Here is a 27,529-nt window from a genome sequence, read left to right as displayed (position 1 = left end):
CACGCTTTGCAGGCTAACAACAAAAGTTGTGAAGAGAAAGTTTCTTTTCCACTTTATTATGATGGCTAAGAATGCTTTTCATTACCAATAACCAAAATATGAACTATAAAACGTTGTTATGTTCACCTTCTTTTATTCACTAAAGTCTTTAAACACCGGAGAATGTTGCACTTTAAAATAGGAAATATTTCGCGACACACAGTTTAAGCATCACTGCTTTAGATATGGGTTACTGCGACAAAAACTTCTGAAGTATCTGTTTTAAAGATTGTTTTTACCTGAAGAAATTTTTATGCACTACTAAATTGTGAAGCGAGTAAAAAATCTGCAAGACCTACTTGTTGTCTCTTTTCTCCCGCAAATTTGGTCAGAATCACACGTGGTTACTGTAAACCTGTCAGCTGAATCAGCTCCATCCACCACCACAACTGTTCCAACCATACAAACTCTCCGATTAAGAGCTGTCGTTAAATCAGCGACCGTTGCAGAGTTGCAGTCGTCATCCGAATGGCAACACGCTTCAGTACACGAGCTGCGTGAAAGTTTTGATTCAATTACTCGAGTAATTAATGTTTCAATTTTTGGCATTGAAATTTTGAAAAAAATATCAATTTCAAATGCTCCTATTCTTGATGTTTACTGAATGCAGAGTTTTTGAAACAACATTGATTTACGTTAAAATCTGGGTTATCAAATCGCTTTAATTGGTTGTCAGTAAGCACACTTACTATTTTGGGCCATAATTTCTTGTTTTAAGCAACACATGCGTTTTTATGGTAACTATTGCATTTTAGGTTGCCACGGTCAATATTGCCAACGACTTTCCGGCATTAAACCATCGCATAAGTATTAGTACCAGTCTTTGATTAGGTGCTCGATATAGATTGGTTTGAATAATAAGTTATTGCCATGCTAGAGGTAAATTATTCCGCCTAAAAGCTAACAAAACATTTTGCTATATACATGAAACTCTTACTCATCACAGTATGATCCACAATCTCCCAGGTTTCGACAAGATTGCGCAGTTCCGCTAGTGGCTGCAACAAAACAAGTATTAAACAGCGGCCTGAACACGTAATTGTCTACTCTCTATTGCAACAGGAAAAAACAGTGAACCTGAAAAATTTGAGATCAAAGCGGAGGTTTTCCAAGTGTAGTCCTAAAACACTGCTGGAAAGAAAACCCACCGACTTACAGTAAGTTTTTTTTTAAATAAATGTGACGCTCTTACGGTCCTGCTTTTTTGCTGGACGTCGCAGGACAACATATTTAATGTTGACCGACTTATTATTTATTTTCTTATACGAAGTATTTGGTTATTCTTACATATGTATTGTGTCAGCTAGCTCGATATGAGCGAGCTTTTTTACCTTCTCTTCTGGCACAAACTTGCGTGTTGTCGGTGCAATTTACAACAGAACCTGCGACGCTGTCCGTGCACGATAGAACATTCATCTTTGCAACTTCTTGACCGTTGCAACCGTCAGCGTTGTTACAACACGCGTCCACACAACTGGGAAATATATAAATACCACGTCAGCCATGCAAAGCTTCATAAAGTAATAACAGTTGTATGAAACTGTAAAGAGTTTTAGTCTGGTTTATACAAGTGGCTTTATTACTCTGAAACACGTATACGTAATACCGACATCTCTTTGGAATTTGTTGCTATAGTTCGTTTAACATTTTTGTTATTTCCATCTGACAAAATGTACTACATTTGTAAATAAATAACGCTGAAATCGTCCTTGAAAAAGTAAGCAGGTTAAGGAAACGCTTACGTATCGTCCGCTGCGCAGATGGTGCAATCTGTTGTGTCAGTTGCTTGGCAGGAACCGGTCACAGTTACAGCACTTGAATCTATTCAAATGGAAAAGATTGCCGTTTTTTGATGGCCAAGAAACAAACTGTCGTATGTGTAACTACAATGCTTGAAGATTCAGCTATATTTAGCTATTTAATTTGGAGTTTAACATTACCTGCGTCTGTTACTTCCATTCTTCCACAATACTCTCCCTCTCCGCATTCTGTAATGGTCATCAAGTCTGCATCAGTTTCCGTTCCAGTAAAACATTTCACAATGTTTTTGATGGTTGCCACTGGTGCGTTGTTGCAGTTGTTTTCATTGCAGCAAGCCCCAACACAATCCCTGTAAACAGTGGTGGGATTTAGCCGGTTCACCCTGGTTCTATAAAACCGTCTCACGAAACTTATGAGATCAGCGAACCGGTTAGCATAACTGGTTACTGTCAATTCACTTTCAGTAACAGAACCGGTTGAAAAAAATGTATTTTGTGATAGAACCTACTGACAAAAAATTTTTAATTCCACCACTGCCTGTAAACATGTAGTTGCTATGACAACTCCCAAACTACATGTGGAGATTTAAACTAAAACTCTACACGGTAAAGAAGTGCAACATTCGTCATGATGTGGCGTGAAAGGTTTTTATTTAAGTGTGAAATTTCGATAATGAATATTTATAAACTGACTTACCCTGCGCCGTGGCATAGAACGTCGCAAGCACTTTGAGTTGAGCAAAATACCAAAACGTCTTCAGTGGCAACTGCATCAACTAAAGCACAAAAATACGGCAAAAGACAGGGTTATGGAAAAATGGCGTTTTATTGATAAAAAAAGATAAAAACACTCGATCGCTTATTTTGAAGTTTAATAACACTGATAATAGCATATGTTGAAATAATAATTGTCATGCCATACAAATAAAAAAAATATTTATCGTTATCATCGACACAACATCGACAATACGTACCCAGCAAAACAACATGTGCTTAATTACTTTGCAAAATGGTGTGAATTCATACTTACCAGTCGTGGTAGTTTCAGTCCGGGCACAGAGGTGATCAGTGGGACATGTTGCAAGGATGATTGTACCAGTTGTGGGGTCTGTACCCACAGTTTGTTGTGATCCGATCATGCAATCCAAGCCATGTACTTGCCAAATGCAAGCATAAATTACTGCAAACAACTTAAGTTCCATATTGACGAATCTTGATTTCGTTTTGTTTGTTTTTCTAAAACAGAAATTTGGTTGACCGTCAGATGCTGTCAAATAGTTGCCTCTGCCTGTTGGGTCGTAGTCGAAAATTTCAACTTGTTAATTTGTGGCATTTGCATTTTAACGCTAATATTTTGATTGTGACTAGCTTTCCCTTACACTTGTAGCCGTTGTTTTTACTCAAACGTTTTGCAATAAAGCACTGCAGATCTTTGATGTACTTTTGTTAAGCCTAAGTTTAAACTGTGACTGAAATAACCACAGCTCCCGTGTCAGCTTTAATTCAATGACTTGTATTAGGTTACCTCACACACGCGTTGAAACTTCCGTGTCACATATCAGTGGCCCCTAAACTAAAATATCTGAACTGAACAAGTCGCAATCGTGCAAACTGAACCAAGTCTGCAATGTTTGGAATCATTGGATGACACATTTGACAAAGTCGTGAAATTTACTGTGCAGTGTTGTAGTTGATAGCAATGATCCAACCACAAACTTCCAGACTTTTAGTCACGTCTAAAATCCCTGTTGTAACTTAAATGTAAGATTCCATAAACCAGGATGCGGCGTACTTATTGCACTAGAACAATTCGCTAAAAGCATTCTGAAAACACATCGCGGTTTAAAGCACTGGAGGCACAAGGGGTATACACATATACCAGCGGTTCCCAAACTGGGGTCCGCGGTCCTTTAGGGGTCCGTGAGGCAATTTCGGGGGGACCGCGAAGCGGGTAAAGTAATTCTATAATCTTATTTAGCGTCAGTTTGTGCCACTGAATAAGTTTAAATCAAGAGAATTGAGAAGTCGACGTCTCCATTGCTAAACAATAGCTTTTATTGAAAGACAACTATCAAAAATGCAATTGTTCACGCACAATCGTACTGCTTTTTGTCTTGTCTGTAATGTCACAAGCTGTCTTTTATAGAGTTTAGATCATTATTATGCGCAGTTTTGCATAACTAGCGAAAATCCTGCAATCAACTTTCGTTTTCCTGAAATGCACATTCCAGCTTAAGGACCGCGAGCCCTCGAAATAATGGCAAAGTGACCGTTTTGACAAATTAATGAAAAAGTTTGGGAACCACTGACATATACAAAGACATTGCTTGCTTTTGTAGTTGTCCCTGTGAAGCCAAAAACCTCGCTTTACGGAATCTGACACTGTTGTTTCTAGCCAACTTTGAATCGTGTGGGCTTATAAACTTTCAACAGACAAGCCATATAAAAGCTAAAGGTTAAAGAACCCCTGAAACTTGTTTTTTTCTTGCTTGTGGCAGATGATCAAGAGAAAAAAAATACATTTTAGTCAGTTTGTTTCCTCAATCGCGCCAAGTGTCTCCTATGATTCATTATATTATGCTGCTAGTATTGGTACTCCATAGTTTTGTAGCGTATCTTTAAATTACACGCGACACGCGACTCGCGACAGTACTTGCGATGTTGGATTGTGTGCACGCTTCATTCTATTCAGTGTCTCGCAATAAACGGATGTAAAACAAGCGTGCCTACAAATGGTGACCCCGACGTGAGCTATTGATGCTGGATTTGTAGGCTAGCTATAAATCAACTCACAGTCATGACAGAAAGCAATGTGACACCAGTTGCAGTCAAAATTCCACCCTTTTGGCCGCAAGATCCAGAGCTATGGTTTTTGCAGGTGGAAGCACAATTCACCGTCAGAGGAGTAACCCAGTCACTGACAAAGTTTAATCATATTGTTTCTGCTGTCACTCCTGAGATTGCCTCAGTGGTCAGAGACATTATTAAGCATCCATCTAGTGAGGAACCCTACGAACAACTAAAGAATGCTTTGTTGCGAAGAGTAGGTATGTCACAGCACCAAAGGCTGCAAAAATTTCTTCGGCCTGATGATCTAGGGGACTGCAAACCTTCACAAATGCTACGGGACATGGAACAACTACTGGGTGACGTGGAAGCTAAACAGATTCTTCGTGAGGTATTTCTACAAAGGCTTCCAGCAAACCTACGAATTGTTCTTGCTGCACTAGATTTGGATATAACTGAGCTTGCCGAAAAAGCCGACAGTATGGTTGATCTAGTTGACCCACAGCCTCTTTTAGCAGAAGTAGACCAACTACAACAAGATGTTGCACTGCTGAAACGCAACACAGCATTTTCAAACAGGCGAAAATAGCAAAGAAGCACGTTTCCCACGTTGTGTTGGTACCACAGACGCTGGGGGGATAATGCAAGAAAGTGTGTTTCGCCTTGTAGCCGCAAGGGAAACGTGGAGACCAGCCACTAATGGCGGCTGGTGCCGCTGGTCATTTTCGCCGCCTTCTGCATGTAAATGACCAAGCAACTGGTCGGACATTTTTGGTTGATTCTGGTGCCGCAGTAAGTGTTATTCCTGCAAACCGGATAGATCGCAATACTTGCCAACGAAACCTAAAGCTTGTTGCAGCAAACGGAAGTACCATTGCAACATTTGGCACCAGAAAAATTAACCTTAATTTAGGTTTGGGTGAAATCTTTTCATGGAATTTTAGCATCGCCGAGGTCACGCAGCCGATTCTTGGCGCCGATTTCTTTCGACATTTTGGTTTACTTATTGATCTCAGTCGAAATAGATTAATAAATGCCAAAACATTTGTCAGCGTCAAAACTGGCATTTCTAACACTGCCGCGCTTGGCTTGTTTGCCGCAACCAACAACAGAAATTAATTTGAAGCTATTTTTATGGAATTCCCAGCTTTGCAAAGTGCGGTATACAATGATGCTTCCTTGAAACACAACGTCAAGCACTACATTGTTACCAATGGTCCTCCCGCTTATGCCAAAGCTCGTCGGCTATCTCCAGACAAGCTAAAATGTGCTAAAGCAGAGTTTCAAAACTTGTTGGATTTAGGGATTGTTCGCCGTTCACCAAGTACATGGGCCTCTCCACTGCACATGGTGCTCAAAAAGTCTGGCCAATGGAGGCCATGTGGCGATTACCGCAAGCTTAACAAAAGCACTATTCCTGATCGCTACCCAATTCCTTTAATACAAGATTCTTCAGCTAATCTACATGGTGCGACAATTTTTAGCAAGATTGACCTTGTCAGAGCATATCACCACATTCCGGTTGCTAAAGAGGATATTTACAAAACCGCAATTATCACCCTCTTTTGGATTATTCGAATACACATGAATGCCCTTTGGCCTCTGCAATGCTGCTCAGACGTTTCAGCGATTTATGGATGAGGTGTGCAGAGGTTTAGATTTTGTTTTTGTCTATCTCGATGACATTTTGGTTTTCAGCCCTTCGGCGTCTGCTCACCGTAGACATTTGCGTTTGCTTTTCAAACGGCTTCAAACCTATGGGATTGTTGTGATTCCTGACAAATGTGAATTCGGATGCACAACAATAGCCTTTTTGGGACATCAAATCACCACCCAAGGCATTTCTCCACTCTTAAACAGGGTGGAAGCCATCCAAAAATTTCCTCAACCAACGTCCAAGAAAAGTCTAAGAGAATATTTGGGACTAGTAAATTTCTACCATCGTTTTGTCCCTGGTGCCGCAAAAATTTTGCATTCCCTGCACCAGGCACTTACAGGCACAGAGAAAACTTTTGAATGGACAGAGGATTGCACAACTGCATTCAAGGCATCAAAACAAGCCCTGGCAAAATCAGTGATGCTTGTTCACCCTAAGGCTGACGCGCCTACACGAATCACAACAGATGCTTCAGGCACTGCGGTTGGCGCTTCACTGGAACAACGCCACAACGGGGAATGGAAACCAATAGGTTTCTTTTCAAGAAAACTTAAACCCGCAGAAACACAGTACAGTACATTTGATCGCGAGCTTCTTGCTATTTATTTATCTATTCGCCACTTTCGTTATTTTGTTGAAGGCAGGGTGTTTGCTATTTTTACTGACCACAAGCCCTTAATTCATGTGTTCCAACGAAACTCTACTGCATTGTCACCTCGACAAGTTCGCCATTTGTGCTTTATTTCAGAGTTTACTACTGATATACAGCACATAAAGGGTAAAAGTAATTTTGCTGCTGACGCATTGTCGAGAGCCAGCATTAATGCTACAACATCATCTGCAATTGATTTCGCTCAAATGGCACTTGCACAACAAAATAATGAAGAAATTATTGCATATCGCACCTCGGTCACGTCACTTAATTTGTGTGATGTACCTTTGTTTGGAACAGAGTTAACGATTCTTTGTGATATTTCTAAAGGGTACCCCCGTCCTGTTGTACCCTATGCGTATCGTCGCCAAACCTACCAGGCGATTCATAATTTGTCACATCCAGGCATACGTGCAAGCCGTAAACTGGTCTCAGACCGTTTTGTGTGGCATGGTTTGAACAAAGATGTTGGTAACTGGGCACGAACCTGTCTACAATGTCAAAAAGCTAAAATCCAACAACATACAGCTGCTGCTTACAGCTCTTTTTCACTGCCAACCAGAAGGTTTGCTGATATACATGTGGACATTGTCGGACCTCTTCCCGTTTCTCGGGGATGCACTTACTTATTCACGTGCATCGACCGATTCACTAGATGGCCAGAAGCTTTCCCCATGACTGACGCAACAGCGCAGTCTTGCGCAAGAGCTCTACTCTCTTGGGTCTCACGTTTCGGAACGCCTCAGACCATTACTTCAGATAGAGGTCGTCAGTTCGAGTCAACACTTTGGGCCAACCTTAGTATGTTATTGGGTGCCCATCGACAACGAGCAACCTCCTACCATGCCCAATGTAACGGCATTGTGGAACGAATGCATTGTCAGCTAAAAGCCGCTTTAAAAGCACGCTTAACAACCACCGATTGGATGGACCATCTTCCACTCGTACTGCTCGGAATGAGATCTGCTGTTAAGGAAGATATTGGATGTTCAACCGCCGAATTGGTGTATGGTGGTACACTACAGTTGCCCGGGGAGTTTTTCACGTCGTCAAGTGAACCACAAGATCCAACGTCGTTTCTCTCAAAACTACGAGAAACAATGAGGGATTTGCGACCGACCCCGACAACCTGGCATCGACATTCTCATAACAGAGTGCCCAGCTTATTACGCAATTGCAGTTTTGTTTTTGTTCGAAACGATGCGCACCGTACACCCTTACAATGTCCCTATGACGGTCCATTTAGAGTTATTCAAAAGCACGCTAAATACTTTTGTCTTGAAATTAATGGGCGACAAGACACTGTGTCAATTGACCGTTTAAAACCCGCCCATATTGAACAAAGTTTTACGTCGCAAGAATTTACCAATCGTGTTGTACCTGTTTCTCCTCCTATCGTATCTCCCCATCCAACAGTGACGCGCTCTGGTCGTGTTATTAATTTACCTTTGCGTTATCGTGTATGACTTGAACACTGGTGGGGGGTATTGTAGCGTATCTTTAAATTACACGCGACACGCGACTCGCGACAGTACTTGCGATGTTGGATTGTGTGCACGCTTCATTCTATTCAGTGTCTCGCAATAAACGGATGTAAAACAAGCGTGCCTACAGTTTCGATAGATTTCTAACTTAATGCAAAGATTAAACCAAACCGTTTGGCGATTAGTTTAATCTGTTTATGACGTTACCATCTATATTGATACACAGTGGATTGTAAATTTTGCCTTTTTGTACTCAATACATAAATCTGACACGCATGTCTTCTGTGTTGTTGAAATTGCTTATTAGCTCTAAAAAAAACATTGAGATCTGGGGCGGCATTATCAACACTTCCTCGCTCGCTGACTTAACGAGCTCGCTGAAATATTTTTTAGCGAGGACTTAGCGAGCGAGAAACTCGCTAACGTATTTGGTATTACGAAGTGTCCTCGCAAACGCCTCGCTAAAGCCTGACGCAAAAACGAGAGAATGCGTCAAAATCGTGAGAAAAAAGACGTCTGACTCAGCAAAATCAGGAAGTCGCGCTTTGCGACATCTTGTGGAAGGCCGTTTTTGTTAGCAGTTGAGCTTCACGTGGACATTGGCCATAGATACTACATACACAAGATGGCAAGCGCATTGATATTGAGTTGGCACGTAGCGCCGCTAGTGGTAGCGGTACAGTTTAGCGTTGTCTGTTCCTCCTGGCTACTGAGCAGATTGATTTAGATCGGTCGCAACTGTTTTAATTCGGCTATTACATGTCAACCACTTCATCTGCCGCTTTTGTGAATCTTAATTTGTTTGAAACTAACCTTTATGAAGCATCAAAGACGTGTTTTATATCTTATATAAGTAATACTTAGAGAAAGTAATCACCCAGAATGAACTGATTTTAATCTTAGCCAAGAATTACAGCTCCACACTTGGAAAAAAATACTTTTGCTGCTGTTTCCTGTAATACTTAGTCAAGTTTTGGTTAGTGTTTGAACAGCAAGGAAAAAACGTTTTACATTTTATGACAGATCAGCAATACATGCAAGACACAACAAAACTGGATATTATCATATTACTGGACCTGCTGGTAATTTTTGTTTTATATTTATTTTTTTACCATAAGATCTAAGGAAAGTAATCTTTGTATTGAAATACTAAGTAAATTCATTTCAGAGTTTGAAGACACAGCAACTCAGAGTAAGGATCAGTTTTAAAACAAGGTGGAAATTGACAAAAAACGGGAACACACCGACAGTGCAATTTTTGTGAAAATTACAGCTTACAAAGTATGCATAGTTTTTTTGGCATTCCCTTTAAACACACAAAATTATCCTTATTATTGCTAAACATATTTGCTAAAAGTAAAATTAGGTTTTTAGTCATTTTTGCTTCTCGCTTCTGCATGTTAACTTATGTGTGACAAAAACAGTAATATGCTATTTTGTTTATTACACAGAATGAGAAATGGAAGTAAACAATAAAAAAGCTCTTTAAATCAAACAGGATTTGGCCAGCATACAGAAGCAGCAAAACTTTCTGGGATCCCAGTGCAACTTGTATGATACCATCTCCAGCATCTGTCACATCCACACTGCAAAAAGTGGTACACACTTACTATAATTTTTAAAAATAAGCACATTGGTTACATGTATATCCAGTACCTGACCCCAAGAAACTAATAATAATAATGTCTGGTTACTGACAGTTTTCAATATATTGATGATCTTTACATTGTACTTATAACACCTCCAAGTAGTGGTGATGATGGCAGTATCCAAGTAGTGGTGATGATGGCTGTAGTTTTTTAACCTTACATATATATGTGTAAAAAAACGCTCAAGTTTATCTTACAGATGTCATGTTGTTAGCAATTATTAATGGCAATGACACGCCTTTAAAAAATACCTTGATTATTTAGATTGTTTTGTAAAAGCATCTTCTTGCTATTTGCAGGCTCCACGAAATGCTTGGAAAGTACATTTCCATTGGCTTGCTAGGATCCAACTTTGTGGCTTTAATTCAAACATTCAGCAATCTGAAACAACAAATTTAATGACAGCATTGAACTTCGGGGCACCTGCAATACACTTTGTTCTGTGTAAATATCTTACCTCTTAAATCCACAATATCAAGGGGAAGACTTCATCAAATGGTTCATCAAGTCATGGAAATTTAGCTCTTTATTTTGTTGGAAAGGTCCAGGGTTGACAAATGACACACTTCTTATAGATTGTTAATAACTTTTTTGCAGATTATCATTAGGGTGATTATTTTTTGATTTCTTTAAAAAAAAATTGTCAAAATTTTTAGTAAAGGTCAAAAATTGTCAAAATTGTTTACATAGTCAATTGAAAAACATATAGTCTAATTAGCAATATATACATTAAATAATCTTGTCCCATAAAAACCCAATCTATGTGCAACCCATGTTTTTCTTAAGTAAATCTGTGTATGGCACATTATGTGTAACATTACTTTATTAAAGTACAGCATAGGTTTAACAATAGGCAACATAGGTTACCATTAAACAATGTGCAACCTACAAGTTTAACAATATGACAAAATCTCTAAATCTGTCGGCAAACAACAAATTGACATAATTTCTTACATTGGTGGAAGAATTTTGAGAAAACTTTATCACCAAACCAATATTCAACTGAAAGATTTGTTTTAAATCCAATTTATATAACCATATTTTTCCATCAGTACACGTTGAAGGCAATTCATTAAGACACTGAGCAGTGGCAAGCTTCCTGCAAAATATCAGGAGAGAAATCATGGTGGTTTATGGTCAGCTTGTTGCAGCCTTGTCAAACTTTTACAAGAAACACAGCAATTTTTAAACAGATGTTTTTCTAAAAATAGTAATTTAAACAGATAGGTAATTTATACAATAATTTAACATTGGGACTTTTTAGTTGATGCATTTTAATTGCAAAAACAACAACAATTTTAATCAGCACAAGATTATGCTAAACACAAAAATTTACATCTTCTTATCAGAAAAAAAGCAATTCTTGACAAAATAAAGAATGCTGCAAATGAAAATATATTTGTCAGTTATTTCACAACTGAATGCACACAATTTAATAAGTTAAAAACTGATAATTTACGCAAAACGTCGTGAAAAAAAATCTCTAATCCTCTCGCAAATGGAAATCTGGGGTGACACTGAAACGCTGAATGGGCGGAATGGAGGGCGGGACGTCGCGGGAGATGGCGGGACGTCGTGAAAACCGCTAAATATCGGGTTAAATTGCTGACGGTTGGAGCTATTAAGGTTGGGATAAGGTTTTATAATAGAAAATCATTAAAAAAAATTCCGCCGAACACTACATTCCGCGCCCGAAACGTCCCGCCATCTCCCGCGACGTCCCGCCATAGCATTTTTGCCTAATGTCAGGAAATAGTTGAATAAGTTTTAGGCAGGGACATTTTTTGATTCATATACTATTATAAAACCTCAACCTAACCCTAATAGCACTAACCGTCAGCAATTTACCCGATATTGAGCGGTTTCCGCGACGTCCCGCCCATCCCGCCCATTCAGCGTTTTAGTGTCACCCGAAATCTGTTTTAGGAATATAGACTTTTTATTCACTGCAATGAAGAATTTGAAACAGTTTTAGTTGGTTATTACCGCGCTATAGTTGTTGTCACTGTATTATACTACATTACACGATACAATAAGCATAAAATTTGACTGAAACAAACTTTATTTAACTAAAGCTACACTAAGCTGTCTGCAAAATCTCGACAAGTGTACCGCTACCACTAGCGGCGCATAGTGACAACTCAATATCTAATTGGTTCACAGAGAAACATAGAAATTTGCTTTATATCTTGGGTATGTAGTATCTATGCATTGGCGGCATTGTTTTGGAAGTTTTACGCCGAATTATTTTATTCTTGTGTTTAGTCATTGTGTAAGCTTTAGTTTTTAAAAAAGTAAATTGATTATGGATACAAAGACCAGTAAAATTGTGAAAAAGCGATCTCCAAGATGGACAGCTGCTGAAGTAGAAGCATTAGTTAATGCAGTGGAAAAACATGCAAAATGCATTCTGGGTTCATTTTCACCAGAAATTACAGTTGCTTCAAAACAACAAGCTTGGAAAATAGTGACAACTATGGTAAGATTTGTGCACAATATTTTTTTATTACTGCTGTACATAGATTATGATATTTTATAGGTTAATTCAGTCAATATCAGTGGTGTTAATCGCACAATTGAGCAAGTGGAACATAAGTGGTGGGATCTAAAAAGTGTTGCAAAAAAATCAGTGTCGGAATGGAAAAAAGAATCAACTAAAACTGGTGGTGGTGTGAACAAAGCTACACCACCTTCAGATGTTCATTATCAAATTGGACAACAGGCAGTGTATGGAATAAAAGGTGCATCATCACTTGAAAGCAGTGACAGTTAAGTACCCTTTGTTACGTTAGAAATGGTTCATACACTTGTAATGCTTAATTTTTTTTGTAGGAAGTGTTTCCCAGGTTGCCACTACAAGCCAAGCACCTCAAGATGTGGAAGAACCGGTGGCATTCACATGTTCGACTATAGATGACAGTCTTTTTGAAATAATTGAAGAACCAGTGAGCCCTGCATCGTCACACTCTGAAGCATCATTACAACCCAAAGCAAAGCGCCGCCGTCGTGATCCAGAAAAGGACATAGTTGACATACAAAAAGAAATTTATGTCCAAATATCAAACATAGCTATAATTCAACAGCAACAGTTGGAACAAATGATAATAGCAAATGATTTGAAGCGACAAAAGTTGCAGTTGTCTGAAACCAGTAAAGTTGAATTAACCTGCAGTCAACCCTTTACAGTTGATGGTTAGATTTAATATGCATTTTTAACAGTATGCTTTTTTCTGCATGTGTTTTTCAATTTTCTGTTATTTACTACTTTCACTGCTGGTTAAAGGCCTCAATCTGTGCAAGCCTGTCAAGGTTTTATTCATTCTTGTTCACTGTTTTTAATTGCCCTACTTCAGTAGTTTCCTATTCTTCACTGTTATTCTTACCTACCTTATGACTTTCATATTCGTTCAGTGTTCTGTTACCTATTTTTCAAGTTCATTTCTGTGTTGCTGTGTTGCCACTTTTTGCAATAAACAACCACAAAAAACATTTCACAAACATCTTTATTGGAATGTGGAAATAATCGAATCTTTCACAGTACTACCTTGCAAGTCATGAATTTCATTTGTTGTGGTGGTGTCTAAAAGCGAATCTATGTCAGCATTTGCTGGCAGTGGTTGAGGCAGTGGCACATTGTAAAGGCGACAAATATTGTGCAGAATGAAACAACACATTGTAATTTTACAAACTTGTAGAGGTGAATAACATAACCTTCCTCCTGTGTGATCAATAACTCTCCATCTTTGTTTCAAAACACCAAATGACCTAAACAACAAAGCTTTATTATCATTTATGTTCACATTAAGAGATGCAGGACAAATGTAACTTACTTCTCTACTGTTGATCGTGTTTGTTTGTGAGCCTTATTATACTTCTGTTATGAAGGGGTACTTGGGTGGCTAAGAGGTGTCATTAACCAAGGTTTTAATGGATAACCACTGTCACCTAGCAAAATGTCGTCATGATATTTTCCATCCTCAAAATCCTGGTATACATTTGATTGTCGAAGAATGAATGCATCATGACATGAGCCAGGCCACTTGCATACCACATCCAAAAACACCATATTGGCGTCACATATAGCCTGCAAAAATAATTTAAAAATGAAACCAATATATAACAAGGGAAAAGTATACAACTTGCCTGCACATTGATAGAATGATAACCCTTTCTGTTAACAAAGAGATGTTCTTCTTCACTTGGTGCAATTATGGGAATATGTGTTCCATCAATGGCACCTATGACACCAGGAAACCGTGCAATTGAGTAAAAGTGTTGCTTTATCATTGTTGAAGACACCCTGTTTGGCATGTGGATAAATTGATGTCGTTTTGAAATCAAACTGTCCATAAATCGACTTAGTACCACACTAACAGTTGGTTGTGACACATTAATATTGTCCTTGGCTGAATTTTGAAAGCTTCCCGATGCCAAAAGTTTTAGTGATATCAAAACTTGTTCTTCCACTGTAAGACATCTTTTACTGGCACTTTTCGGTTTTAAATCTTCGTGCAAATGGTTGCACAAATCCATTATTACAGCTTTCGGCATTCGGTATTCTGAAATTAATTCTACGTCCGACATTTCTAGAGGATTTTGTCTGACCTTTTTTCGTTTATTTGAGCGTTTTACCGCAAAATAGGCAGCCATTATTATTTGCTGACGCAGCTGTGCGGCTATGTCCGGAATAATTCGGCGTTAGCGAGTGGTCTGAGCTCCTCGCTACTTAGCGAGGAGTTTAGCGAGGCCCGGTTAGCGAGACGGGGGTTCGTAATACCAAATCTCGAGTTAACGAGGTCGTGCGTCTATACCGAGCTCGCTAAACTTAGCGAGATGTGTTCGTAATGCCGCCCCTGGTTTGTAGCCGAATATCTGGCAAATCCATTCACGGTCCATTTGATTATACATGTTTACGTCAAACTAAATTTAGTGTATATTGTTTTTCTGTATATAACACGGTCATTTTCTCGTGCTAGGAATCGATCAAGCCCCTCCCTCTTTTTTGTTCGTTATTGGGTGTAGACTGCCCTCACGTGGCTAAACAAGTTGTCGTTTAAATTAATACTTAAAATGCATAGAAAACTACAAACCTTGATAGATGAGGTATTTTTTATGTTCTACACAAACATCTGGTCCTCATGGTATATGCGTTCTGCAAATCCAACAAAGAGCAAATCATTTTTGCCGTTTGAAACTGAATAGGCAACACTTTCGTTCTTTTAAATCGCTTAAGATCGCCACCTTACGGTATTAACCGGGCTGCCGTTCGTTACGTTTGACGTAAGGCATCAGTGTTGATCGGCAACCAAAATCCTCATGTTGTTTGGTTTCGGGCCAAAATATACAATATGTCAGCGAAGACCTTTATAGCTTGTTTTTAATATACAGCGGTTTGTTTAAAAAACTTTGAAATGCATCACTTGTAAAGTGTCTATATAACGTTTGTTTTGCTGGTGGTTATGGAACAATTTTCACAACGAAACCCTATCGTGCATGGATTAGGTGATGAACGTCTACAAGACCCCTTAAATTCTAATTTGTAATGTCCATTACCAACCGAAGTTTGTAAAATTTATGTATCAATTTTTGTGGTTGGGGGGAAACAATGTGCTTGCCACTGTTGAATAAGTTCACGCTGCTTGAACCTGTTTTTTTTTTTTTAATTCTGTTTTTCAACGTTAATGTTTTTATCAGGTCGATATCAGTAATGTCTACATAGCAGCCCAGTTTTTATTTGTTCTAGTGCTAAAGTTTACCTTTATTGCAGAGTAACAGAGTGAACATACGCTTTATTATTAAAACAGCTCCCAACAGTGTAAAAACAACTCGGCGTTGCTCTTCTATGCACATCACCGTGGTGTCGCAATCAATTCAATAGGATAGAGTTACACCAAAACTCCCTTTTCGCACTCGAGTTAAACAAAAAACATCAACACTTTTAGCCCGTGCCCCATTATTTCGTGTTGAATGGAAGCGTGTTTTTGTGGTGTTTACTGCGGGTTGTCATGTCTGGTTGCCTAAATTACGGGTGACTTTATGTTGTTTAAATTTTGCATGTTTTTTGCCTGTTAACTGCCCTATTATACCAAAGGCATTGAGCAAAAATTGGTGTTAAACCATTCTTTAAATTTCGGACGGGTCTATGCATGAGGATGTAACACATTTTTTCACACAACAAACTATTTTTTTATTTCTGGAATAGGTATTGGAATGTACAGAATCGGTTCAAATTAATCCCAGTTAATGTTGTGAATTTTATAATGTTTGGTGACTGTCATTGTAAGGTAAGACATAGATCGGTGCTGAGTGATTACAGATAGCAAAAAAACTGGGTAATCTAAGACATCGAAAAACGTTTTTCATGCTGCGCTACTTTTGTGTTTACGCGTCTTTTCCGCGTTTTTATTTTGAGTCATTAGCGTCGAGTGTAGAACTATTGTGCACACGATTTGACTTCATCTGAATCATAAATCACAGGCATTTTACTACAAAAGTTATATTTGGCGAAATTGCAAACGCTTTTGGAATGTACAGAATCAGTTTAATAGTTTTATAACACTGAGACACAGCTTACATTAACACACTTCACAGTAGGTTGAAATCCATGTGCAACGTAAGAAAATAGTTTAAACTTGGATATATATTCTCTAAATCACACAAACACAGTAATGCTGATGCATTGGAAACACATCGATTAAGCCATGAACCAACCGAGAACCACAAGACCCATCATCACCAACATATTAATTTGTGCTGCATGTTCAGCACCACCAGTTGTTGTAGTTTCTGCTGCAGTGGTGGTGGTTATAGAAGTGGTTGTTGTTGTGGCAATAGCGGCAGAGTTGCAACCGTCCGTGTCACAGCAAGTTGATACACAGTTTGCCGCTCTATGAAAATAAGATAGTCATGTTTTGCTGTTTGTTCTTTTTTCTTCTTTTCTGAAAACATGTTAATATGCATGTTAAAAGAAATGATGTTATTATTACATTTGACGGGACGAAGTTAGTATGAATCCATTTGTATACAAGTTAAGGGCAAAGGTTTGTGTGAAATTTGAGACAGTTACAGTATTTTATGAGTATGTTTTACCAACTTACGTTCCACAAAGTGTGTCGCATGCAGTTGCTGCTGTACAAGATCCAACTGTAGTCACTGTTGTTGTACCTGGACATTAGCAAATCAAAATTAGAAAATATCTCTGCAAAATATAAATATGCTCATGGAGTATAATGTCCATTATCAGTAGTTTAGTTAGGGTTGTTACGCACGAAAGTCCAAATAAGACCCAAGCATTAGGTAACGTCGTACAAGACTTACTTCCGGATGTTGCAGAGGTTTGAGTTCTTCCGCATTGTTCAGATGCAGCGCACCGAGTGTAAGTCATATCCATAACTGGTGTGTCTGAAGTTGAACTTCCAACGTAACAGTTTCGGGCTGTTTGTTGGCTCACTGTTAAAATGTTGCAGAGATCCGAGCTGCTGCAGCAAGCACTCACACAATTTCTGTGAAAAAATAGACAAATAAAAAAATCACAAATAAAATTGACCCTTGTCTATTGTAACCTGTGTTTTGATCTCACAGGCTGATGAAATAGAATAAACTGGTTTGCTGACAACTATTAATTTGGGTCACTGCTTCCCAATTAGGAGTTCCCGAAAACCCAAAGTCCATTGGTTCAAAAACTAAAACTATGATTTAAGCTTCTAGGACGTATTGTGCACGGCGCTTTAAGAGATTATTACTTGTTTCAGGCAGTAATAGAAATTGTGACATAGTTGAATACTTACTGAGTTGAGCCACACAATGTTGCACATGCAGTTGCAGCTTGACAAGATGTAACAACTTCTGCTGTATCTGTTCGAACATTATTGCGGTAAAATAATCTTTGCTCTGGTGTTAGTTTTTGTTCGGCAGTAAAATCGCGTATTATTGTACACAGGGGAAGCCGTTTGTCAGTTCTGTTGTTTATTTGACTTTTTCAACAGCAAATAATTGCTTAAAGTGCACGATTCTCACTGCCGAATAAAAACTAGTTACCTTTACCATGTCCATTTACAATAAGTTTCCATGTAATTCAAACCTAAGTCATACAGAACGACGTAACTATCCACACCAACAGGACTTACTTCCAGTTCCGGTTTCTGTTCTAGCACAAACTTGATCGGTGGTGCAGTCCGCTGTTGTGGTTAAAGCTGTCGCTGTTCCTGTAACTGCTTGATCGTAACAAGTCAGCGTGCTTGTCATCATAGCAACCGAAACACTGTTGCAACCGTCAGCATTGTTACAACATGCGCGGACGCAGTTGTGTAATGTTGGTTATATTGGTTTTTGTAGCGTGTGAACTTATAAACTTACGAGTCATCTGCACAGAGCAAGTCGCATGAGTCTGCTGAAGCTTGGCATGATCCAACAACAACCACTGTGTCCACGTTGTCTGCAAAATGGTGGTTTTAAAGTTTAGACGAATAGTTTCAACATCATACCGATGGTTTTCACCTGCTGTTTTTGTGGTTTCAGTTCTTCCACAGAACATATTGGGACTACAATGTGTGGCCACCAAACTTCCAGTTGCAGCGTTGCTTCCAACTGTGGTAGTTGTTCCAACCTTACAAATTGGACTGTTCTGCATGGCTACGGTTAGAGTGTTGCATGTGTCAGCATTGTTACAGCAAGCAGAAACACAATTTCTGCAAAAAAATGACAAACATTAGTAACTATTACGACCGTAAGTTTTAAACCGCGCACTAAAGCCTAACTTTGAATTACCGTTTGTGGTTGTTTCTGTTCTACCACATTGTTCCGTAGCTTGGCATGCCATAGCTGGGGTTGGAAATACTCCCTCGGTTGATAATGTCCCATCTCCACATCTCACTACGTTCTTGATATCAGTGACTATTTCGCTGTTACAGTTGTCGGCATCATTGCAACATGCTGCCATGCAACCCCTGTAACACAATATAACATGTTTTGAGTTTACAGTTTGCATGTTTTAAAATGACTGACAAGTACAACTTTATGGCAAAGTTCTGGATTTATGCAATTTTTTCAGGTATTTTTGCATCCTCACTGGACTAAAAGTTTTTTTTATTATTTACTTACGCAACACCAACACAAAGTAGTTCACAAGAGATGACTGTAGCTTGGCATGAACCAACAACAACTACAGTATCGACAGAATCTAAAAAAACAAGTTATGTGTATTGTTGTGTAATCTATATTGTTGAAAGGCAACATTAAGTTAAGTAGAGTTATGTGTCGGATCTTACTTGCTGTTGTGGTGGTTTCAGTTTTTGCACAGTAAAAGGTTTGGACTGCAATGTGTGGCCACCATACTTTCAGTTGCAGCGTTGCTTCCAATTGTGGTGGTTGTTCCCAGAGTTGCAAGCGGGACGGAAATCTGAGCCCGAACCCGGCCCGAACCCGAAAGTATAAGCCCGAAGCCCGGCCCGAACCCGAAACGTTTTTGCAAAGCCCGTTTAGGCCCGAAATTTTGATTGACAGGCCTATCCACGAAAGCCTTGCAACAAAGGATGAGATAGAAAAAAGAGAAAGACAACAAACACAATGAACAATAGTAGACAATGGGGTAAACAATACGTTTTAGAGGAGGGTGGGCATTGGGTCAAAGCCAGAGAATTGTTACTTAGCTGAGTGATTTTATTTAAAAAACGATGGCGGACACGGAACGTAAAGTCAGGCCCGTTTTAAGCCCGTTTTCTCACAAATACCTAAGCCCGAACCCGAACCCGGCCCGAAAAGCCCGGCCCGACTTGCAACTCTGGTTGTTCCAACCATGCAAACTCTGCCTGTCTGTTCAGCGACTGTCAAAGTGTTACATCGTTACAGCAAGCATCCACACATCCTCTAAAAACGTATTTTGGTCATTTTGTGTGCTAATAGAAGATATTTATTGTTTTTATTGCTGATTTTTTTGTTGCTGAGCTTGCAACTATGTCCATGGCAAGAAGAAAAAAGATTCGAAATGCTTTTCATCGCAACTACTTTCCTTTTCGTTGACTGTTTTTTTTGTGCGCTTTTGCTGTTGATCAGAGGTCTTAGTTCAAGTTTGTGATATTTGAAAGCAAACCGACTAAACTGCTTTGATTGCAGTGTAAAAAGAATTGTTGCGCAATTGTTATGTAAACCGCGTTTATTTTACCTCAGTTAAAATACTTATGTCTGCAAATATGCAAACCGCTAGTGGATATGATGGTAAATCTGAAACTTACGCAGCGCTGTTGCACAGATCCCCTCCACAAGCACCCGATGTTTGACAAGATCCCACGGTTGTCACCACAGTATTTCCTAAAAATTGATTGGACATTGGTAGTACATGTCAAAAAGTAATTGAAATATATATTTTTTTGAATTCACCATTCGTTGTAACCGAAGTTTCGGTTCTTCCATATTGTTCATCGGTGTCGCAGGTCATGTAGGCAGAAAGATTTCCATCGGTAGTTGAACCAGTTCCACACCGTAAAATGTCGTTTACATCGTCAACTGTTCGGTCATTGCAGTTGTCCGCATCGTTACAACATGCCGATACACACGTATCTCTGGAAAGCAGTATGTTTTTTATTTAAAGCTCGTGTTTTGCCCCATGAAATGTTTGTGGCTTCATTAAACTGTTCACTTACGTGACACCACTGCAGAGCAAATAGCATTGTGCTTGTGTCGCGCACGACCCAAAGGTTGTTACTGTGGCTGAAAAAGAATGTGCGTTTGTTTAACCTTTTATGCTTAACATTGTTACATATGAACTGTTATCTCGTGCCAGCATATAGTTTTAACCTGGCTGTACACAGTTTGCATATGTTCATTCTAAGATCACCGTTTTATAGGATGTAATAGTCCAAGTAAAAACGAAACGCTTCGACTATGAGCCGGTAGTCCCACCGTGAACTTCAGATAGTTTGTAAACTTATTAAAATTCTTACAATCTTACGTTAGGATTAAAGAGTTTATTTCAAATCTTCTTCACCCCAACATTTTGTTTTGCTTACGTGTAGCATCAATTGTTTCAGTCCTGGCGCATAATTGTCCTGCTGCGCAAGTTGTGGTACCAGTGAGTGTCGTACCAGTTACTGACCCCGTCATGCAAGTCACCACATTCCGCATCTCGGCAACGGTTGGACTGTTGCAATTATCTGCATCGTTGCAGCAAGCTGATACACAGCCACTGAAAAGGCGTTAATGTAATATTTCACAATGCTTTACTCCCACCACAGTGGTCACAGCTTTACTGATGTCGAGGTGTTAATGACAACAAAGTTTCAGTTTTCCTTTTTTATTTCTTTTGATTCGTTTGCATCTACTTACGTTGTTTCGGCGCAGAGAGCGTCACAGGCGGCCAGTGTGGCAGTACAATCTCCTACCGTATCTAAAATGTACAACATTACATTGTTTAAATTGTTACTACTTGTGGAACAAGTCAATTACCAAAGCAAACCTTTGTGGTTTGGTGGCTTATAACAATTTAATACTTACCGCCGTTCGCTGTTTCTGTTCTCCCACAGAAAAGTTCAGCGCTAGCGCAGGTAGTTTCGACTAAAATATTCGTACCAACCATGCAGTTCGAAGGCTGAGCGTTGATACACGACACACCACACAAATCGAAAACAGCCAACAGTGCAACTACGTGTTTTTGGTCCATTTTAATGTATAATGAATTATTAAATAAAATTAAACCCAACAGTATCTTATCAATGTATTGGCTCGGTTATTTTGCTGACATAAAATTTTCCTATATAATTCTGAAGAGTTCAAAATATGCAATGGCAAATAAATCTAAGGTGTAACCCATAACATTGCAGTTACGACCCCACTTACGATATTTATGGCACTGTCTATTTTTCGTAACTTTGGAAGCGGTCAGTTTGTTTTTCCTTTTCTGTTGCAAATTCGCTTTCATTGAACGTTTGAGTCGCCGACCGTGCACCACGTGTAAAAGTTTTTGTCTTCGGTCATCTACGAAAGTTGTCAGTGCGCATGTTCCTATTAAAGTCGCGTATGTTCGGCCAAATAACTAACGTAAAATTGGCGCCTTTCTACCGCTTAAATCCGACAACAACAGGTTGAGATGTTGAGCTTATTAAGCCTTGTGACACAAAATATTTTGCTGAATGCACTACACAGTACGCATGGGCGTTTTTGTGACAGTTACGGAAAATTGTATTAAAAAGGCCTACACAATAACTGTACATTTGCTGGTGTCCTCAGCTTATGTCGAAGAAAAAAAACGCCCAAAAGACGGCTTCGACTGCATTGCCAACCTTCGACAATTTTGGACCAATTTGCCGCGTAGCACCGACAGTCCGACACATTCTGTTCCAAGCGCAATTTCGCCGAGTTTCTTTGTTCTTCACTTCACCGTAAACTCAACCGAACTGCACATATTCACTACATTGTAGCGTGCCGACTCTTTCAAGGGAGTCTGATTCCCCCCAAAACTTTTTTTTTCTCTCGCACAGCGCTATTAGAAATTTTCCAAAGGTCGCTTCCACGTGTTGACTCGTCGTGTGCGGTGATGATCCGCGTTTTTTTCGTGGCTGATTTGCGCTTCTGTTTGCTTCCACGGTATTTGAGGTCTCATGTTGCTGATTCTTTTGGCCATAAACGATACACGTGACTTTTCTAACCAATCATTTATTGCTTGCTAAGTTTACCGGTGACAAGCATTTACGATTTAACATGTGTATTTTTCTGAGTACCACTAAACTACTGAGTTTTTCTGTATAACTAAGTTATCCAACAGCAACTTTAAATTAGTAATTATGAGTACTTGACTGTTGTTGTTAGTTCAGTGGCAGTCGGTTTGCTTCTGCTGTGAGCGTTGAGGCGGCATTAGAACATAATCCACAACACGTGGCTCCCGAACGCGCGCTCAGACAGCCCCCATTTTTTTCTTTTTTGTCCCCTGACTGCTTTTAAGTAAGAAACGAGGAAATACACAGTGGTTGACGTTACCTGGTTTGTAACTAAATAAAACCTGGAAAGCAATTTTTGACCACCAGCTGTTTTAAGTGTTTATCGATTTAAAATTGTTTGAAGGTCTTTTTTGACACTTGGCAATTGTTGATCAAATTTCGTCTCTTTCCTTGACTGCTCAATGCATGTAGTTAAAGGCAACTTACTAAAAAGTGAAAGACATTCATGGATTACGTGCGAACTTTTCAATGCAATCAAATGACGCAGTACTACATACCTAATTTTTCTTTCGACCGCCAGAACATTAATCAGTTTGTTTTGGAGTAGAATTTTGTTTACGTATTACTTCCATAATACTAGATTCTGTTTTCCATGACACTCGACAATTTCATTAAAGTTATATTTAGCGTTTTCAAAATCAAGCGGTTTTGGAATGTACAGAATCAGTTCAAATATATCATAACACTGAGACACAGCTTACATTAACACACTTCGCAGTAGGTTGAAATCCATGTGTAACGTAAGAAAATAGTTCACATAAACTACCGTTAAATTGTTAAACCGCTGTTTTACCAAAGCTGACAATCAGCAACTATTTTGGCCTTTGACCACAAATATATTTTACTAAAATCACGTCCTGGTCCGTATGGACGTTCTTGTAAGTGTTGCCGAAACTTTACTCGGAATCAACCTATTTTTTGCAGAGTCGCGTTTTTTTGAATTTGTAAACGCTCAAACTTTTTGGCACTTTTCAGTTGTAATTTTTCTTCCATTGACTTGAAACGTTTGAGTCACCGTCAACAACACCAATTTTGTTTTTGCAAATACTGAATCTTTGATTATACCGAGGCTGTTCACACAAATAACCAACGTAGTGTCACCTCCTATTTTCCTCAGTGCTCTTCAACCGGGGTTCCGCGGAACCTTAGGGTTCCGTACAACCCTTACAGGGGTTCCATGAACTTTAAGGGTTCGCAGCGGTTAGGTGTTGCAAGTCAAACACGAATGATTCATAATATCACTGTTACGAACAGCAATGCTCGCCTGTTCAATATTGTTAACCTTGGTTACACCATTGATCAATTGTGACGTAATAAACACAGCCATGATCCACTCCAAATTGCGATATAATATAAAAACGACCGATCCAAGTAACACGGCAACGTGTTTCAAATAGTCATTCAACTGATTTCAACTTTTATTATGTGCTTTGGGTGTGTTAAGAAAAATGAAATCTTTTTCTTTGACATAGCCTACTTCTTACGCTCATTAAAGTTATTTTATTGGGGGTTCCGCAAAGTTTGACAAAACACCTTGGGGGTTCCGTGCCACTAAAAAGGTTGAAGAGCACTGATTTACTGAAAGCCGACAACTCGCAATTTTTTTGCACCAAACTACGGCCGCGGGTCAGATATTCCTGCCACGACGTGTAGGATTAACGTTACCTAGTCTCATAGGATTTCAACCAAGGCAGTTTGTTACATCACAAAAAAGACTAAAAATAATTGTTCGCGAACAATTGCTTTCTTTTTTCCTTGTAACGTAGCAAAGGAGCATTGCTTGGTAGATTTGACTTACTACACATTTTAACACTCGCATCACCAGACAAATAAGATTATAGAACAGGGGTGTCCAACCTTTTTGGCCAAAGGGCCACATGCGGTTTACGAATGATTGCGCGGGCCACTTGAAAGTTACTGCTAATTTAAAAAATCTTAGAAATAGCTGTCTTATAATTTCTAATTAAAATCCTCACACCGAAATTCTAATCTTAGAAATGTCTATTATCCTCGTTTACAGTTATAAGAACAATAAACATACCAAGATATAGTAAAGTCAACAAGGTTTTTCCCATACGTCGACATTTCAATGTGAAGTTGTTCTCTTAACTAGTTTGGCAATATTCGGTGAGATGGACGATGGAGCAATGCGAAGCGATTTTTCCATCTCGCTGTCATAAATTACTAATCTTACAGGGGACTTAAAGTCACATGTCAACCTTTCTTGGAAAGTTCTGATAGCGTTACTTGCTTTTTGTTTCCTGCTTGGCATAATCTATATCACTGCAGAGTGCGGAAGATGTTTTACTGCTAAATGCGTAAAAACGGACTAATTATTATTTGGAGGTCAACCTTACCCGCGTCTGTTACTTCCATTCTTCCACAATACTCTCCCTCTCCACATGCTTCAATGATCGTCAAGGGGGCATCAGTGTCGGTTCCAGTAAAACATTTCACAATGTTCTTGATGGTTGCCACTGGTTCGTTGTTGCAGTTGTTTTCATTGCAGCAAGCCCCAACACAATTCCTGTAAACATGTATTTACTACAACAACTCCAAAATTACATATTGGGATTTAAACTGAAACTTTATCAGGTAACGAAGTGCAACATCCGACATGATGTGGCGTGAAAGGTTTTTATTTACGTGTGAAATTTCGATAATGGATATTTATAAACTGACTTACGCTGCACCGTGGCATAGAACGTCGCAAGCACTTTGAGTTGAGCAAAATACCAAAACGTCTTCAGTGGCAACTGCATCAACTAAAGCACAAAAATACGGCACAAGACAGGGTTATGGAAAAATGGCGTTTTATTGATAAAAAAAGATAAAAACACTCGATCGCTTATTTTGAAGTTTAATAACACTGATAATAGCATATGTTGAAATAATAATTGTCATGCCATACAAATAAAAAAAAATATTTATCGTTGTCATCGACACAACATCGACAATACGTACCCAGCAAAACAACATGTGCTTAATTACTTTGCAAAATGGTGTGAATTCATACTTACCAGTCGTGGTAGTTTCAGTCCGGGCACATAGGTGATCGCTCGGACATGTTGCAAGGATAATTGTACCAATTGCAGGGTCTGTACCCACAGTTTGTTGTGATCCGATCATGCAATCTAAGCCATGTACTTGCCGAATGCAAGCATAAAATACTATTACTGCAAACAACTTAAGTTCCATATCGACGAATTTTGATTTCGTTTTGTTTGTTTTCCTGAAAAAGAAATTTGATTGACCGTCAGATGCTGTCAAATAGTTGCCTCTGTCTGCTGGGTCGTAGTCGAAAGTTTTAACTTGTTAATTTTTGGCATTTGCATTTTAACGCTAATATTTTGATTGTGACTAGCTTTTCCTTACGCTTGTAGTCGTTGTTTTTACTCAAACATTTGCAATACAGCTCAGTACAAAGCTTTGATGTACTTTTGTTAAGCCTAAGTTTAAACTGTGACTGAAATAACCACAGCTCCCGTGTCAGCTTTAATTCAATGACTTGTATTAGGTTACCTCACACACGCGTTGAAACTTCCGTGTCACATATCAGTGGCCCCTAAACTAAAATATCTGAACTGAACAAGTCGCAATCGTGCAAACTGAACCAAGTCTGCAATGTTTGGAATCATTGGATGACACATTTGACAAAGTCGTGAAATTTACTGTGCAGTGTTGTAGTTGATAGCAATGATCCAACCACAAACTTCCAGACTTTTAGTCACGTCTAAAATCCCTGTTGTAACTTAAATGTAAGATTCCATAAACCAGGATGCGGCGTACTTATTGCACTAGAACAATTCGCTAAAAGCATTCTGAAAACACATCACGGTTTAAAGCACTGGAGGCACAAGGGGTATACACATATACCAGCGGTTCCCAAACTGGGGTCCGCGGTCCTTTAGGGGTCCGTGAGGCAATTTTGGGGGGACCGCGAAGCGGGTAAAGTAATTCTATAATCTTATTTAGCGTCAGTTTGTGCCACTGAATAAGTTTAAATCAAGAGAATTGAGAAGTCGACGTCTCCATTGCTAAACAATAGCTTTTATTGAAAGACAACTATCAAAAATGCAATTGTTCACGCACAATCGTACTGCTTTTTGTCTTGTCTGTAATGTCACAAGCTGTCTTTTATAGAGTTTAGATCATTATTATGCGCAATTTTGCATAACTAGCGAAAATCCTGCAATCAACTTTCGTTTTCCTGAAATGCACATTCCAGCTTAAGGACCGCGAGCCCTCGAAATAATGGCAAAGTGACCGTTTTGACAAATTAATGAAAAAGTTTGGGAACCACTGACATATACAAAGACATTGCTTGCTTTTGTAGTTGTCCCTGTGAAGCCAAAAACCTCGCTTCACGGAATCTGACACTGTTGTTTCTAGCCAACTTTGAATCGTGTGGGCTTATAAACTTTCAACAGACAAGCCATATAAAAGCTAAAGGTTAAAGAACCCCTGAAACTTGTTTTTTTCTTGCTTGTGGCAGATGATCAAGAGAAAAAAAATACATTTTAGTCAGTTTGTTTCCTCAATCGCGCCAAGTGTCTCCTATGATTCATTATATTATGCTGCTAGTATTGGTACTCCATAGTTTTGTAGCGTATCTTTAAATTACACGCGACACGCGACTCGCGACAGTACTTGCGATGTTGGATTGTGTGCACGCTTCATTCTATTCAGTGTCTCGCAATAAACGGATGTAAAACAAGCGTGCCTACAAATGGTGACCCCGACGTGAGCTATTGATGCTGGATTTGTAGGCTAGCTATAAATCAACTCACAGTC

The 27,529-nt window shown here is 39.1% G+C and overlaps 4 protein-coding genes and 3 long non-coding RNA genes across 10 annotated transcripts; 3 read left to right on the top strand and 4 right to left on the bottom strand.

Annotated features, from left to right (window-relative positions):
* Positions 1–4,596: 4,596 nt before the first annotated feature.
* On the top strand, positions 4,597–5,175 carry LOC145234568 (uncharacterized). Its single transcript, XM_080099280.1, has one exon. It carries the CDS (start codon positions 4,597–4,599, stop codon positions 5,173–5,175), a length of 579 nt encoding a protein of 192 aa, XP_079955406.1.
* A 4,114-nt stretch (positions 5,176–9,289) lies between these two features.
* LOC145233824 (uncharacterized) lies at positions 9,290–10,386 on the top strand. 3 transcript variants are annotated; one of them, XR_013861189.1, is made up of 4 exons: positions 9,290–9,461; positions 9,548–9,660; positions 9,878–9,977; positions 10,328–10,386. It is a non-coding gene; the product is annotated as an uncharacterized LOC145233824 (long non-coding RNA). The 3 variants fall into 3 exon arrangements; XR_013861188.1 differs by having other exon boundaries at positions 9,831–9,977; XR_013861187.1 differs by lacking the exon at positions 9,548–9,660.
* LOC145233825 (uncharacterized) lies at positions 9,804–11,544 on the bottom strand. The gene is made up of 4 exons (XR_013861190.1): positions 10,983–11,544; positions 10,486–10,655; positions 10,280–10,409; positions 9,804–9,965 (listed from the first exon to the last, which is right to left on the bottom strand). It is a non-coding gene; the product is annotated as an uncharacterized LOC145233825 (long non-coding RNA).
* A 10-nt stretch (positions 11,545–11,554) lies between these two features.
* Positions 11,555–13,559, top strand: LOC145233823 (uncharacterized). Its single transcript, XM_080098608.1, has 3 exons — positions 11,555–12,507; positions 12,568–12,796; positions 12,861–13,559. The coding sequence occupies exons 1-3, from the start codon at positions 12,334–12,336 to the stop codon at positions 13,223–13,225; spliced, it is 768 nt and encodes a 255-aa protein (XP_079954734.1). The 5' UTR covers positions 11,555–12,333; the 3' UTR covers positions 13,226–13,559.
* Positions 13,560–16,540: 2,981 nt separating this feature from the next.
* On the bottom strand, positions 16,541–18,341 carry LOC145233347 (uncharacterized). Its single transcript, XM_080098059.1, has 5 exons — positions 18,155–18,341; positions 17,816–17,882; positions 17,346–17,530; positions 17,126–17,192; positions 16,541–16,915 (listed from the first exon to the last, which is right to left on the bottom strand). The coding sequence occupies exons 1-5, from the start codon at positions 18,273–18,275 to the stop codon at positions 16,723–16,725; spliced, it is 633 nt and encodes a 210-aa protein (XP_079954185.1). The 5' UTR covers positions 18,276–18,341; the 3' UTR covers positions 16,541–16,722.
* LOC145233348 (uncharacterized) lies at positions 18,317–18,967 on the bottom strand. Of its 2 annotated transcripts, XM_080098061.1 has the most exons (3): positions 18,795–18,967; positions 18,525–18,715; positions 18,317–18,462 (listed from the first exon to the last, which is right to left on the bottom strand). In XM_080098061.1, the coding sequence occupies exons 2-3, from the start codon at positions 18,655–18,657 to the stop codon at positions 18,380–18,382; spliced, it is 216 nt and encodes a 71-aa protein (XP_079954187.1). In that variant the 5' UTR covers positions 18,658–18,715; positions 18,795–18,967; the 3' UTR covers positions 18,317–18,379. The 2 variants fall into 2 exon arrangements, with proteins under 2 accessions (XP_079954187.1, XP_079954186.1); XM_080098060.1 differs by lacking the exon at positions 18,317–18,462 and having other exon boundaries at positions 18,653–18,715.
* Positions 18,968–19,132: 165 nt separating this feature from the next.
* Positions 19,133–20,396, bottom strand: LOC145233464 (uncharacterized). Its single transcript, XR_013861106.1, has 3 exons — positions 20,258–20,396; positions 19,295–19,892; positions 19,133–19,206 (listed from the first exon to the last, which is right to left on the bottom strand). It is a non-coding gene; the product is annotated as an uncharacterized LOC145233464 (long non-coding RNA).
* Between the last annotated feature and the right edge of the window lie 7,133 nt (positions 20,397–27,529).

Source organism: Phallusia mammillata, chromosome 6 (assembly GCF_965637545.1).
Source record: "Phallusia mammillata chromosome 6, kaPhaMamm4.hap1.1, whole genome shotgun sequence".
Taxonomy (NCBI): Eukaryota; Metazoa; Chordata; class Ascidiacea; order Phlebobranchia; family Ascidiidae; genus Phallusia; species Phallusia mammillata.
The sequence above is the reverse complement of the archived record's forward strand: the minus strand, read 5'-3'. Positions and strand labels throughout refer to the sequence as shown.

Coding starts and splice junctions, on each gene's coding strand:
- LOC145234568 (XM_080099280.1), top strand. CDS start 4,597: ATGACAGAAAGCAATGTGACACCAGTTGCAGTCAAAATTCCACCCTTT.
- LOC145233823 (XM_080098608.1), top strand. CDS start 12,334: ATGGATACAAAGACCAGTAAAATTGTGAAAAAGCGATCTCCAAGATGG. Junction 12,508..12,567: donor GGAAAATAGTGACAACTATG/GTAAGATTTGTG, acceptor GATATTTTATAG/GTTAATTCAGTCAATATCAG. Junction 12,797..12,860: donor ATCACTTGAAAGCAGTGACA/GTTAAGTACCCT, acceptor TTTTTTTTGTAG/GAAGTGTTTCCCAGGTTGCC.
- LOC145233347 (XM_080098059.1), bottom strand. CDS start 18,275: ATGATGACAAGCACGCTGACTTGTTACGATCAAGCAGTTACAGGAACA. Junction 17,883..18,154: donor AACAGAAACCGGAACTGGAA/GTAAGTCCTGTT, acceptor ATGTTCGAACAG/ATACAGCAGAAGTTGTTACA. Junction 17,193..17,345: donor AACCTCTGCAACATCCGGAA/GTAAGTCTTGTA, acceptor GCTAATGTCCAG/GTACAACAACAGTGACTACA.
- LOC145233348 (XM_080098060.1), bottom strand. CDS start 18,966: ATGGCAGCATGTTGCAATGATGCCGACAACTGTAACAGCGAAATAGTC. Junction 18,716..18,794: donor AACAGAAACAACCACAAACG/GTAATTCAAAGT, acceptor ATTTTTTTGCAG/AAATTGTGTTTCTGCTTGCT.